The sequence below is a fragment of the Heteronotia binoei genome, chromosome 1 (assembly GCF_032191835.1).
Source record: "Heteronotia binoei isolate CCM8104 ecotype False Entrance Well chromosome 1, APGP_CSIRO_Hbin_v1, whole genome shotgun sequence".
In the NCBI taxonomy this organism is placed as follows: Eukaryota; Metazoa; Chordata; class Lepidosauria; order Squamata; family Gekkonidae; genus Heteronotia; species Heteronotia binoei.
In genome coordinates this window covers 71165888-71179836 of record NC_083223.1, presented here as the reverse complement: position 1 = coordinate 71179836, position 13949 = coordinate 71165888, and the positions used below count along the sequence as shown (strand labels likewise).

The 13949-nt window shown below is 42.6% G+C and overlaps 1 protein-coding gene across 1 annotated transcript in view; it reads right to left on the bottom strand.

The window, feature by feature from the left end:
- Nucleotides 1-13949, bottom strand: part of COL19A1 (collagen type XIX alpha 1 chain) — a 348383-nt gene that overhangs the window by 65672 nt on the left and 268762 nt on the right. Inside the window, exons 24-30 of the mRNA XM_060235557.1 lie at nt 13823-13900; nt 6507-6542; nt 6369-6422; nt 6227-6280; nt 3778-3819; nt 1221-1274; nt 153-206 (exon numbers count right to left, since the gene is read on the bottom strand). Of these exons, the coding sequence (XP_060091540.1) occupies nt 153-206; nt 1221-1274; nt 3778-3819; nt 6227-6280; nt 6369-6422; nt 6507-6542; nt 13823-13900 (372 nt within the window). The remainder of the gene's footprint in view (nt 1-152; nt 207-1220; nt 1275-3777; nt 3820-6226; nt 6281-6368; nt 6423-6506; nt 6543-13822; nt 13901-13949) is intronic.

Sequence of the window (13949 nt, the reverse complement as noted above, 5' to 3'; positions counted from 1 at the left end):
CTACTTTTTCTTAGGTCTATAAAAACAGCAGATGGGTAAGTCATGGCTATTTTGGAGGCTTGGAGAATAAACAGGGGTTTTCCTCTAAATTTTTATCATTCACATCTGAATAACTGTAACAGAACAATGATCATGATAGAAGTCACATTTACCTCATCACCTTTTTCTCCAGAAAGCCCAGGAAATCCACGTTCACCTTTGTTTCCCTGAGAAACAAAACAGCACTGAATTGTTAGTACATTCTGTTTGAAGAACTGCTGGCTTATTAGATGCTTTATCAGACATATTAGTTAAGTATGCTAGCATACATGGGAGGAAAGCACACTGGGAAAGAAAACAAGATTTGAACTGCAGCACTATGTACTAGAGGAACAAGGCAGAGATTTACTGCAGTACCTGGCTGTTTAGTTTTAAAGGTTGCAGCATCAAGTGATGACTTCATTCAAACAAGAGTCAAATAAACCAAATGTGAAGAAGCCCTTAGATGAACTTGAAAAACTACTGTTCTGTTGAAGAAGAAGAAGAAGAAGAAGAAGAAGAAGAATTGCAGATTTATACCCCGCCCTTCTCTCTGAATCAGAGACTCAGAGCGGCTTACAATCTCCTATATCTTCTCCCCCCCACAACAGACACCCTGTAAGGTGGGTGGGGCTGAGAGGGCTCTCACAGCAGCTGCCCTTTCAAGGACAACCTCTGCCAGAGCTATGGCTGACCCAAGGCCATTCCAGCAGGTGCAAGTGGAGGAGTGGGGAATCAAACCCGGTTCTCCCAGATAAGAGTCCGCACACTGTTGCCATTTCTTTCTGACAGAGATGGGTGTTTGTCTGATATATTATTCTCTCTGCATTTCTAAAATCTGTCAATAATACAAGAGCCACAATCCATCACAAAGAACACAAAGGCCCATGAGCAGCTGATTACCCACAATAATTGTATTAGACCATGGTTCTCGTTCAAAGGCTTATTTTGGGGATGAGAAGCTTTTGCATGGAAAACATGCTTTCCAGCTATCCTTATTTTATTGGTGCTTTAGATTCAGCAGGAAGCTATACAGAGTTCTTTCTCATTTCAACCAAGTATGACTGGAAGGCACAGGATGCAGCAGTCTGGTTGGTCTGAGTCTGGTAAGTATCTGGATGAGATTCAATTGTGTAAGTAGTTCCATGACAGAAGAAGTGTTAAGATGGACATGTCCATGAAAATAGCATTTTAAAACTTACCTTAGGTCCTTCTCTGCCTGGAACTCCTGGGGGACCTCTTGGTCCAGGATCACCCTGATAATTCAGAACATAGGAAAATGATGAGTAGAAATTTCAGCAAAAGCAGTTAATATGGCAGACAGCCACAATGGCACCCATACCTTCCTGGCTTCATGGCTATCCCTGCCAGACAAGCCTGCTCCTCGAACAGCAGTCAGTCCTGGAACCCCAGTCTGGCAGTTGCCACAAACATTCTACAACAATAGAAAACAACATAACAAAACAAATTGATCATTCTACTAACAAAGAACAGCAAAGTGAGGTAGATGGGACAAATTAGATGCGGCAAGTGGGATTCGTGGGAGGGGCAGGCTGTAGCTGTTTTTGTCACACAATACAAACTAGACAAGCCCATGCATCTTGCTTTAGATGTGAGCATGCCAGACTCCCCATCTCTAGTTGGGCTGAGGGACCAGCCTCAATGCCTGCCTTAAAGGGATGTGTGTCAGCCAGTTGATTGGCAGCTGGTCCTTAATGTCCTGTTCTAACTGATCAGTTGGGAAGCATCTTTGGGACAGGAGTAGGGAAGCACAGGGGTGTGCCACTATCAATCCCAGGACCCATTGACAGCTTCTCACAGTGCTCCTTTCCCCTTGCAATTCTGATGGAGGGGGAAAGTTACAGGGCCTATGCCTGATCTGGTGAGGTCCTACAACAGGATAGAGAGAGGAGCCTAAGAAGGAACAGACCAGATTTGGCTCCCAAAAGAGAAGAGAGTGAAGAAAGAGGAGGGACGAGGAGAATGCATGTGACTTAGACCTTTTCCTCCCTGAGGGAGGACACAGGGTAACCCTGTACGCTCAGGCCCTCCAAGTCAAGCTGGGAGAATTATATACACATATAAATAGGTGTATATTTCACTCCCATCTAGTTTGGCCCTAAATGTAAACTTAAAATCACTAAACCAAAACTAGATATTCAAATCTTGGTCTTAAATAGTATACACACTTATGAGAAAGTAGTCCCACTGAATTCATTAGGACTGATTTCTTAGTAATCATGCTGTAATGCTGTAAATTGTCCTGTGGTATTTTACACTAGAATCCAGCAAAACCAAATGTATATATGGGAGAGAACTACAATTGCATTCAGGGTTTTTTGACATTTCTCCCCAAGCTGTTCATGCTACTGTAAAGGTAAGTTTCATTTTAAACTGAAAAGCAGTTTGGTTTATCACCTGTATGAATGCCTTAGGTGGAAAGATAAAATTTGCTTAAAATAAATAAAGATAAGTAATAAAGCAGATCAGCACAAATATCAGTTCAATTTACAATACAGTGTGAGAGAGCTTTCTTATATTTTTGGTTTGGGACTTCATAGATCAATTACCAATCAGACACACACACACACAGCTGGTGCGTGGGAGCAGGCCATGTAGGCGGCCGCCTAGGGCGCTACCTGGCCTAGGCTATACCATCAGGCACCCCCTCTCCCCACGGGAAAGCAGACTCCATGGAGTGCAGATGCTGCCTGGCTAGTTTTGCGTTGTCCGGGTCTATTACAGACTTGCGAAATGCGAACGCGTACGACGCCTGCACAGTGCTCTCCTCAAAGCCTGGCAGGGATAAATTAACCAACTGTAAAAGCTGAAGAAGAGCCAATTAAAGTTTCTAAAAATTGGCTCCTGTTGAAGTTGTATGTGCCACTCGTCCTTCCTACTCTACTTTAACAGAGCCATGGAGTGGGAGCCATAGCTCAGTGGTAGAGCATCTTTCTCGCATGCACAAAACCTTGTCACTGACACCTCCAACTAAAAGGATCAAGTAGAAATGTCCATGTGAAGGTCTTGGCCCTGGCACCTCCAGCTAAAAGGATCCAGTAGTCTTACAATTTTTATTGCTTAATCTCACAATTTTTTAAAATAAAATGTAAAATAAAAACTAAATTTAAAATGTAAATAGTTTCAAGTTTCTTCATTTCTCCTACAGTTCTCTGTTTTTTTAAATTTCTGGAGGGAGCGCTAGTGGGCAGCTCGTCTAGGGCACCAAAAACCCTAGCACTGGCCCTGCGTGCACATGCAGGGGAGGGACGGTGACTCAGTGGTAGAGCATCTGCTTGGGAAGCAGAAGGTCCCAGGTTCAATCCCTGGCATCTCCAAAAAGGGGTCCAGGCAAATAGGTGTGAAAAACCTCAGCTTGAGACCCTGGAGAGCCGCTGCCAGTCTGAGAAGACAATACTGACTTTGATGGACCAAGGGTCTGATTCAGTAGAAGGCAGCTTCATATGTTCATATGTTCACACATGGAACTGTGGGTAAGGACAAGTGCAACTGGATGAGATCCAGGATACACCCCTCCCCAAATATCAGCATCATTTTGTTTACTGGGATCAGGTATGCCCAGAGAATAAATTCAGTTCACTAGAAAGATTCTGTGAAGAGCTGAACTTAGTAATGTCCATTTATGGGAAGGAAAGGCATCATCAGCTCTTAGAAGCTAAGCAGGGAGATCACCAAGAAAAACACAATATCCACTTATATCAAATGCAAAATAAGTCTTTTTTCATACAATGTTATTACCTTCAGTAAGGCACCCATGTCTCCTAGAAGTGGAAGAGCAACCTGCAGCAAAGAAGACAGTTATAGAGGTGTAATTTTATTAATTGTGCCAGGCATTTGTTTAATATAATATGCACAAAATAATAATATATAAGTAACACCTTAGAAGATACACTTTACAATTCACTTGTATGCTATCAAAATACTATGCATTATCTTGCAACGGATTATGCATTTTGAGAATACCACCTCGATTGCAGAGACATGGTGGTGTTGGGGGAAGCCTAGGAAGGTTGATGGGAATTGATTTGCATAAATGTGCTTATGTTGTTTTCTTTGGGGAATCACCAGACAATTTTTATCCTGATTATGGAGGGTAGCTGATCCCAGTTTTTCCTCAAATTTCCATCCCCCCAAATTAAAACCAATTTCCCCCTTTCTATGGCTCCAGTTTTTAAAAATAAATTTTATACTGGTTGTGTTATTGGTGTTTTCTGTAGCTGATGAACATTTGGACATGTCATTTGCTGCTATGCTATTCAAGTGACTAAGCTCAACTACCTAGTCAGGGTTTGTTTAAAGTTGCCTCTACAAGACTTTGTTTTTACCTTTCACTAATATCAGCAGCCCTGTGGCACAAAGTGGAAAAGCTGCAGTACTGCAGTTAGAGGTCTCTGCTCACAATCTGAGTTCGATCCCAGCGGAAGCTGGGTTCAGGTAGCCGGCTCAAGATTGACTCAGCCTTTCATCCTTCCAAGGTCAGTAAAATGAGTACCCAGCTTGCTGGGGGGAAAGTGTAGATGACTGGGGAAGGCAATGGCAAACCACCCCGTAAAAAGTCTGCTGTGAAAACGTTGTGATGCAACATCACCCCAGAGTCAGAAACAACTGGTGCTTGCACAGGGGACTACCTTTACCTCTTTAAATGTTGTATATCAGTGTATCTTCTTAACTGACCACCACCACCCCCGGTCCAGATATGCGAATAAAGAATTTTTATCCAGACAGGACCTTCTGCCCTAGTGAAAGTAGTGATGCCTGAATTACAATATGATATTATACAAGTAAGACTTTATTAAAACAAACCATTTGCAATACCCATGTGCGGAGGGTTCAGCATTTCCACTCTCCCTATGAAGATCAAGCTCCTGGAGACATGTTGTGTTCTTTCCTCCCTGAACACTTGGCCCATATCCCCATTCCGTCTCATGATCCACCCAAGGGCCAAACCCATAAAAACCTTAATACCCACTATGGTATCACCATCAGATTGTTGGCTGCCATAATGCTTTAGCATAAACGGAAGGAGGAAAAGAAATCACAATAGTATGGGGCAGCAAACCCCCTAGGGACCTGGCCCCTGAGCCTATGAAGTATGAAGGATCATATTTCTTAGCAGACTTCAGCAATCCCACAGGGAAGCTGGGTTTTTTTTTTTTTTTAAAATGTATATATTTTTAAAAAAATTAAAATAACCTTCTTCTCTGAGCATTTAAAGTGTGTTTCCTCTCCCCAAAAAGCTTAAAATTAGGAGTTGCATCCCTGTCAGAAGCTCCTCCCATCATTCTCATCTGTCCGGGCAGCTGCCTCAGAATAACTGCTCTTCAGTGGCAACACCTACTCCAAGGCCTGCCACAAAGACCCACACCTGAATGGAAGCCCAGGGATTCTCCAGTTTGAACTGTACAATGAAGTCTGAGGCAAGGCCCTCAGAAACATTATTTTTTGGGGCCAAACAAATTATGTAAATTGTAGTTTGCCTATGTCTGTCCTTTTGATTGGTCAGCTGCTTTCCCACATTAGACTGGTTGTTCTGACTGGTTATGTTGCCCTTCCATCAGTTTTTGAATTATGGACTGTAGCTAAAGAATTTACCGGAGTGATGATTATGGATAATTGCAGGGCTAAGGGAACATTATTTTGGGAAATTATTGTGGAGGTTCTTCAGAGCACTCTTATATGCAATTTGTTCACCAATAAATAATTTTTCTTTATTTATGCTCCATTCATTAGTACTGCTCATCAATTTTGCTCACAGAAAGTGTGAATGTATGTGGAAACTGTATGTGATACAGGAACCTTTTTGGGCCAGTGGAGATTGGGATCAAAGTCTTGGCTTGCTTCCCCTCCCAGGGCTTGTCAGGCTGCCAACTCCCCCACTAGTGCTTTGGCTCACCGGCCTGCAAGGGGCTCATTGGGCTGCCAGCTGTCTCACTTCTGCTCCAGCTGCTTGCCTACACCACACACAAATCTGAAAATGGCAGCCAGCTACAGTGTTCATATGTCCTCTAGCGAATGTACCATGAGGTAGCAAAGCAATGATCAGCTGCTTGTTTGGGGCCTATTTAAACATGGAGTTATTGCATTCAACATTTAAGATCAAAATTTCAGATTCCAGTGTTTATTGTAAATCTATCATCTGTAGTATTGACCTCTAATTACCAACAGAGGCCTCGGTCAGTATACATACTGGATCACCTGGAGGCCCCGGAAGTCCTGGCTTTCCATCACGTCCTGGAATACCCTGTTAAAAATTATACTGAACTTTATATTCTTGTCTTTGACAAAGGGGACAACTTAGCATTGCACTATTTCCAAAGCTAGTTACTTACATCAATACCTGGGGATCCCGGAGTTCCTGGTAGACCAGGGGGTCCTCTTGGGCCCTGAGGAAGAAGCAAGCTGGGACATCAAGAAGTATAAATATTGTGTGTGTATGAGATTCATCTAACTTTTGCCATTTGTCTTACCTGGATCCCTGGTTCCCCACTAGGTCCTCTGATACCCTGTGTGAGAGAAAAACGGAGGGGGAATATTTTTCCTATCATACAATGGTAATAAGACATTAATTTTGAATGCATCATAAACATTCAGGGGTGGTGGAGGAGTCTGCTTCAGGCTAATGCAGCAGTAAGAGCTTGTTCTTCAATGAGGTTGCCAATTTCAGGCTGTAATATAGGCACATTAACTTAGGTGCAATCTTCACTGAACTCAATGGAATTTACTTTAGTACACATAGGATCAATCTGAAAGTCAACCTCCTGCTGGAAAGTGACATCAATATGTTACTCAACAATGACAGATAGAGAAAAACTGGTCCTCATCTGCCTAGCAATTTTCCTTCTGTTACTCAAAGGGAGTGTAGTTGAAAATTCAAGTTTATCCCTTCTAATTTGTATCTGAAACATGTAGGCATCGTAAGGTCACACTTCTTGCAGGTACCTAGATGGAAAGAAGCACCACTGATTGGATTTTCTGTGCCATGTTGCATCCCCCAGCTAGCATTTTCTTTTGAAGTTATGCCAGGTCTTGACTATCAGTGACAGATATTTTGGACTACAATCCAGCAAAATCAAGTAAGATTAACTACAACCAACCAGCTTTTATACTAGTTAAAAATGAAGAGATGATCATCTTTTACTTCCAAACAATTGTAGGCTGGGATCATGGAACCTGCATATACAAAGCCATATGGGATAGGAACAGGAATTGGGTGAGACAGAGTGAAAAAACTATCTGGATCCAATGCATGGTTATGCTGCTACAAAGTTTTCCAGTCATGAGGTTTACAGGTCCACAAACACAGAAATCAGCCCAATTCTTAAAAAGAAAGATACAGATTGAAAATCTTCTAAGAACCTAATTAAAATTATTTTAAAATCCTACAGTAAGAATATTAATATGAGCTGATGGCTCAGAATGCAAATAGAATCTAGATATGTTAAAGGTAAGACAACAGGGTTTCATACTGAGCAGTATCCATTTGATAAAATCTTTCTGGGTCCTCAGGAAAAATTGATCTTGAAAATATACTCTAATCTATTACAGATGAAGATGCAAGATGAGATTGTGAAGGATTGCATGGTACATTGGGTGCACTATTATGTTAGATGAATAGGAGAACATTGGGCGCACTAATATGTTAGATGAATAGGAGACTATGGAAATCTAATATTAAACTAACCAAATCAGTATCTTTTAAAGAAAATTTGTATAAGATGTTTTATAGGTGGTATGTAATGCCTCAAAAACTTTCTAAAATGTATTCTGATATGTCTAACAAATGCTGGAAATGTACAAAACAGATGGGATCATTTTATCATATGTGGTGGACTTATGAGAAGGTGAAAGACTACTGGAAGTTGGTGCATGATCTATTGCAAAAAATGTTGAAGATACAGATTCCACTTAAACCAGAACTGTTCTTGTTGAACATGTATCCCAGTGACTATATAAAAGAGGCAAGACATTTAATGACACATATTAATACTGCAGAAAGGGTTTTGTTTGCTCAGAAGTGGAAGCTTCAAGAGCTACCTATGAAACAGGAACTGATCGGTAAAATACTGGAAACAGCAGAGATGGACTACTTATCGTTATTGCTTGCTGGGAAATCCAAGGAAGAAGCAAGAGAATATTGGGAGAAGTTATATGTATGGTTAGACTCTTAAACTGCTTTGGTGTGAACTGTGGTTAATATTCTTCAATTTATATGTTTGAAATTTAAGCTCAACTGATAACTTAAATGGGGACTTATAATATATTTCTAGATGTCTATTGTGATGAGAGGTTAAGAGTGTAATAATATGATGAAACTTTCTTTTATATGAATGATATAGCAACATGCAAAATACATCCTATCTTTCACAATAGTTGTATTATTACTTTTCTAATTCCTTTTCCCCTTTTTCTTATCTTTAAAAATAAAAATTTCTTGAAATATAAAATTATTTTCAAATTCAAGGTCTAGAACAGAGGTGGCCAAACTTGTTTAACATAAGAGCTACATGGAATATATGTCAGATGTTAGAGAGCTGCAAGACATGAGCAAAGATTACACACATTTTTGTTAAAATTCTTAATACTTTCTTTGCACAGAAAGATAAAATATATGTGCATGCTAGAATGAGACTTTTCTAAAAAAAAAGCTGGGAATAACTTTATATAAAACTAGCATAGGGAAAGTTTAGGGATTTTTTTTTTTTGCACCAGAGTTACAAGGAAACACACAAGTTGACCTTCTTGGTGGTGGCTGTATTTGGGTTGCTCTATCCATCCAGCAGGAAAGGGCAGGAATCTTGAGTGTGAGTCCAGGTGGACTTGGTTGTGTAGGATGGCAGCTTCCCTCCACTACATGCTCACTTTCCACCCTCAGCTCTTGCACTCTCTTTCCCTGCTCTAAGTCTTCAGGCAACCTCTGTGGCGAAGGAGAACTTGCAAGCCTGCTTATTTCCCCTTCCTTGCCCACTTCACACACAGCGGAAATGATCACTTACCTAATGGTCAATGCTCAGAGGCTGACTGAAGTCCTGATGCTATGCACACTTACTCGAGAGTATGCCTGCATGTTCCTATTCAACCTCTGGGAGCTGCACAATATGTGTGAAAGAGCCACATATGGATCCTGAGCCATGGTTTGCCTACCCCTGGTCTAGAACAGGAGTAGGGAACGTTGGCTCTCCAGATGTTTTTTGCCTACAACTCCCATAAGCCCCAGCCAGCATGACCAATGGCTGGGGCTGATGGAAGTTGTAGGCAAAAAACATCTGGAGAGCCAACGTTCCCTACCCCTGGTCTAGAACTACTTTGAATCTTTAGTTTTAATTTACAGTCTAGTATTTCATTTATTCCAAGATTCTTGTAGTCAGAAGAAATCAAGTAAATCATTCTGAGCTGATTTCAGTTTACAGAATATGCACATAAGACATTGCAATATAATTCAAGAGCATCGTTGTAAAACATGCTGCCTTCCTTACTAAGGACATCCAAGCAATGGATGATAGTGACTGGCAATGGAACGCTGACAGCCATTCTCTGCTAACAAACACTTGGGAGTAAAAAAATTGTATCACTCTTCCTGCAGGGATATAGGGATTGGTCTTGCAATGGCTTTCCTCTTTCCATGATGGTCAGGGACAAAGGGTGGTGATTGGGGGAGAATTGTCCCAGAGGCATGTGCTTAATTGTGGGGTACCTCAGGGGGTGGTGCTCTCCTCGATGTTGTTTAACATTTATATGCGCCCCCTTGCCCAGATTGTCCAGAGGTATGGGTTGGGTTGCCACCAGTATGCTGATGACACCCAGCTCTATCTACTGATGGATGGCCAGCCCGACTGTGACCCAGGGCTGAGTTGATTGAAGTTGAATTCAGCGAAGACAGAGGTCCTTTGCCTGAGTCGTGGTGGTCTGGGCAGGGAAATTCCTTTACCAGCATTTGACAGTGCGCCACTGACAATGGTGCACAGTTTGGGGGTGCCGCTGGAGCCTGCCCTCACAATGGAGAACCAGCTAGCAGCCACTGCCAAATCCGCCTTCTTCTATCTAAGGCGGGTGAGACAGTTAGTCCCCTTCCTGGAGCGCGACAACCTGGCAACAGTGATTCATGCTACGGTCACCTCGAGGTTGGACTACTGTAATGCCCTCTACTTGGGGCTGCCCCTGTGCCGAACCCGGAAACTACAGCTAGTGCAGAACATGGCAGCCAGGCTGCTATTGGGGCTTCCCAGGTTGGAGCACATACAGCCAGGGCTGCGGGAACTGCACTGGCTGCCAATAGTGTACCGGATTCGTTACAAGGTGCTGGTTATTACCTTTAAAACCCTATATGGCCTAGGACCTGCCTACCTTAGGGACCGTCTCTCTCCACATGTTCCCCAGAGGGTACTTCAATCTGGATCGCAAAATTTATTAGTAATCCCCGGGCCGAAGGAGGCCAAACTAAAGACCACCAGAGAGAGGGCCTTCTCGGTTGCAGCCCCCCACTGGTGGAACCAACTGCCAGAGGAGGTGAGGGCCTTGCGGGACCTTGCTCATTTTCGCAAGGCCTGCAAGACTGCTCTCTTCCAGCTGGCTTTTAATTGACACGCAGCCTACATCGTAGGAATCTGGAGAAATGCCATTGCCACGGGAAATATACAACATCTGATGAGATTAGCACCAAACCTATTTGAATTGTTTTAAACTGTAGAATTTGTGATTTTATAATATAATTGTTGTAATTGTTATTTTGATTTTATGTTGTGAGCCGCCCTGAGCCTGCCTTGGTGGGGAGGGCGGAATATAAAATAAATAAATAAATAAATGCTTATACTATTAAAGCCAGAGGGAACATTGAAGGGCAGAAGTTGGGTGGGGGAGGGAGAGTGAAATGGAATATCAGTCATCCTCAGAAGAAGCTGCACTATGTGAAGTGTGTAGGAAGAAGAACATTCTTCAGCTATCATGTATTGGTCACAAGATTCTATAATTCACAGCTGTACTTCTGTTCTAGCTGCAGAAGCACTGCAAAGATATACTACAGATTTTAAAATTTGCTTTTCAACCTCCACTACCCATAGAATTTATTTATTTATTTATTTATTTATTTATTTATTCTTCGCATTTATATCCTGCCCTCCCCGTCGAATTTGGGGCAGGTAACCAGATTTTGAAACAAAATCCAGCTATAATATTTTGAATAATGTTCTGCTAAAAACAAAAAATATACTGTAAACAATTTTAACTTCTTCTCCCACCTACATCAATAGGTACCTTCACCATTGAAAGGCAGCCACATTAAGGAAGTTGCAAAGTTCTCCCAATAAATGTGATGGGACCTAATCTGTGGTGATGCTTCAATGTCAGTGTAGAGCTAACAGCAAGTAATATAGATTACAGAACATTGGAGAGAAGCTAGTAGCATTCCTTGCCTTGTAATGTAGCAAGCAATAGACAGTTTTCTTCTTAGCAGCCATTGCAAAATCAAAGACATGAAATTATAGGGATGTGGATTTTGCCACCCCTGCCCTATTTAGAATCTGATCTCACTTTATTCCTGTGGATTCACTCCAACAAGCTGTCAAATTCTGAGGAACTTTTTACAGTAGGGGTGATAACAGATGGGCAGCTTAAGCCACCCCGGGGACAGCAGGCAGACAGATAAAAAGAGTGCCTACACATGCACACATCTGCCTATGTCATGAGCCCTGATGAGGAGGAGCTGGAAGGGTTAACAGACCTGGAAGAGTTGCCAGCCAGTTCCTCAGCTGAACAAACAGCAGCTGGCCCATCATTCACTCTCCAGGCACCAGTGTCAGCTGTTGACGATCAATCTCCTCCAAGCTCTCCTCCTCCCATCTCAAGAGTTCGAAGCAGGCTCCGGAAAGAACTTTCAGAGTGAAGACATGAGGCACGCTGATGCTTCAGATCTCTCAGCCCTGAGTTCTAGCAGAGTCACTACCAACCATGGAGCAGACTGATTAAGGCTCCCATATAGCTCCCACCCAAGACCTGGTAACCTTGTGGAAGCAATAAGACTATTCTCTGGCTTGCATCCACTCTCCTTCCTGATCCTGACCTTCTTGATTTCCTTGGCACCCTGACCTTTTGGCTTTTGGACATTGACTTCTGATTCTGGTTTGTGATTCTGCATTGGTGACTTGGCTCCTGCTTGACTTTCTGGACTCTGACCTTGAACTGGCTTTGGACTCCTGCCTGCCTGCACCCTGAGAATGTAACAGACTGCCTGTTCAGCATGCAGCCCATTCTGGGTCGAATTGAAGCTGCCTCAAAGTGGTACTTTCAAAGTGGTACTTCAATTCTGAGGCTGCTCCAAGGCACTTTCCCAGCTGTCTGGAAGTTCTTCCAGGGCATACGCAGTCTGTCCCTGTTCTGGAGATGGGCCGTGTGCTGTCCGGAGGCTCCCAGCCACTCCTTTTCTGGCCAGCTCACTTCCAGGGCAGATTGATGCTGCCCTTAGCCAGTCCTCTCTCTCTCTCCCCCCCCCACCTTTTATTACATGAATGAAGACCTTGGTGTGCTTTTCCAGTGATCCCTGACTCACAAGAATGTATATTGAGGTATTTATTTTTCCCTCAGTGCTGTTGTTTGATAAGCGCCAGGGAACCTTATTAAACACCTAGATATACTATTTCCAGTATCCCTAAAATGCAGAATCACAGAAGTTCATACCAATGCAATTATGAAAGATCCCTTGATTTCCATGCCACACACAGGGAAAAAGTAGCCTAGGGTAGGAATGTGAACTTGGTCAGATTGCTCAGTGAAAGAGCTGCAGTTTGGGTTTTGAGCTGATGTGCAGTCTTGGGGGCAAGGTGGATGGACACCAAGATTCAGTGACAGCACTGGCTTCAACAGGATTTTGTGCTCATCATCCCTTCTAGATTAAGGCTGTGATCACACACACTAAATAATGCACTTTCAATCCACTTGCGCATGCAGTGGAAAGAGATGATGAAATGCTGTGGTGGTAGAATGGACTGTATCATTTCAAACTATAGGTGAGGAATATGTTTGAATGTGTCTGTTCCACTCCCACCTCCCCCCAAAAAAACAGCTGTAAAAAAACCCCAGCATTTCAAGGAGCTGGGCTCTAACGGAGCCCCTTTGCTAACATTGCCTTTTTTGACAGGGAGTATTAAAATATGATTCCCTTCTTGGAGTAGTTCTTCCCAGTCTATCTCTTCAGCATTCTGCCAACTCATTCTGGAATTCATAACCAGCTATTAGTTTGACATAGAATTTTTCCCTCAGTGCTGTTGTTTGATAAGCGCCAGATTCAGTGGGAGCTCATAGGAGTGTAGCTCTTGAACCTTTCTGAGAGTTCTACCTCCTCTTTCTGAGAGTTCCACCTCCTTGTCCATTGAATGATATGTGCAACTGCATAACAATCCCTGGATGAGCACCACCACCTATTTTTCTACAAAATGACCCCTGCATAGAATCATAGAGTTGGAAGGGACCTCCAGGGTCATCTAATCCAACCCCCTGCACAATGCAGGAAACTCACAAATACTTCCCCTAAATTCACAGGACATGTGCCAAAAAGGTGGGGGGATATTGTGTGCCTCAAGTTTGCTGCAGCACAATGACTGAAACACAAGTCCCTGTAACTTTCAAGACCCTTGCAACAATTTAATAGTTTTTGCAAGTGGAAAAATGCTATACCAGGAATCAAAATTTTGAATAAGACTTGCTACCATGGTTGTATCATCTGAGTAACTATGCCAAATGGAGCTAGTATTTCCATTAATACCTGGCATGAAATTACACTATTTTCTATACTTACAGGGGACCCTTGGATTCCTATTCCTACTGGACCCATTTCTCCAGGGGGGCCTTGTACGCCAGGCAGCCCTCTTTCTCCCTAGGGAGATAAAGCTTTGTGTAAGCTTGTTTAAAAGCATACATTTTGC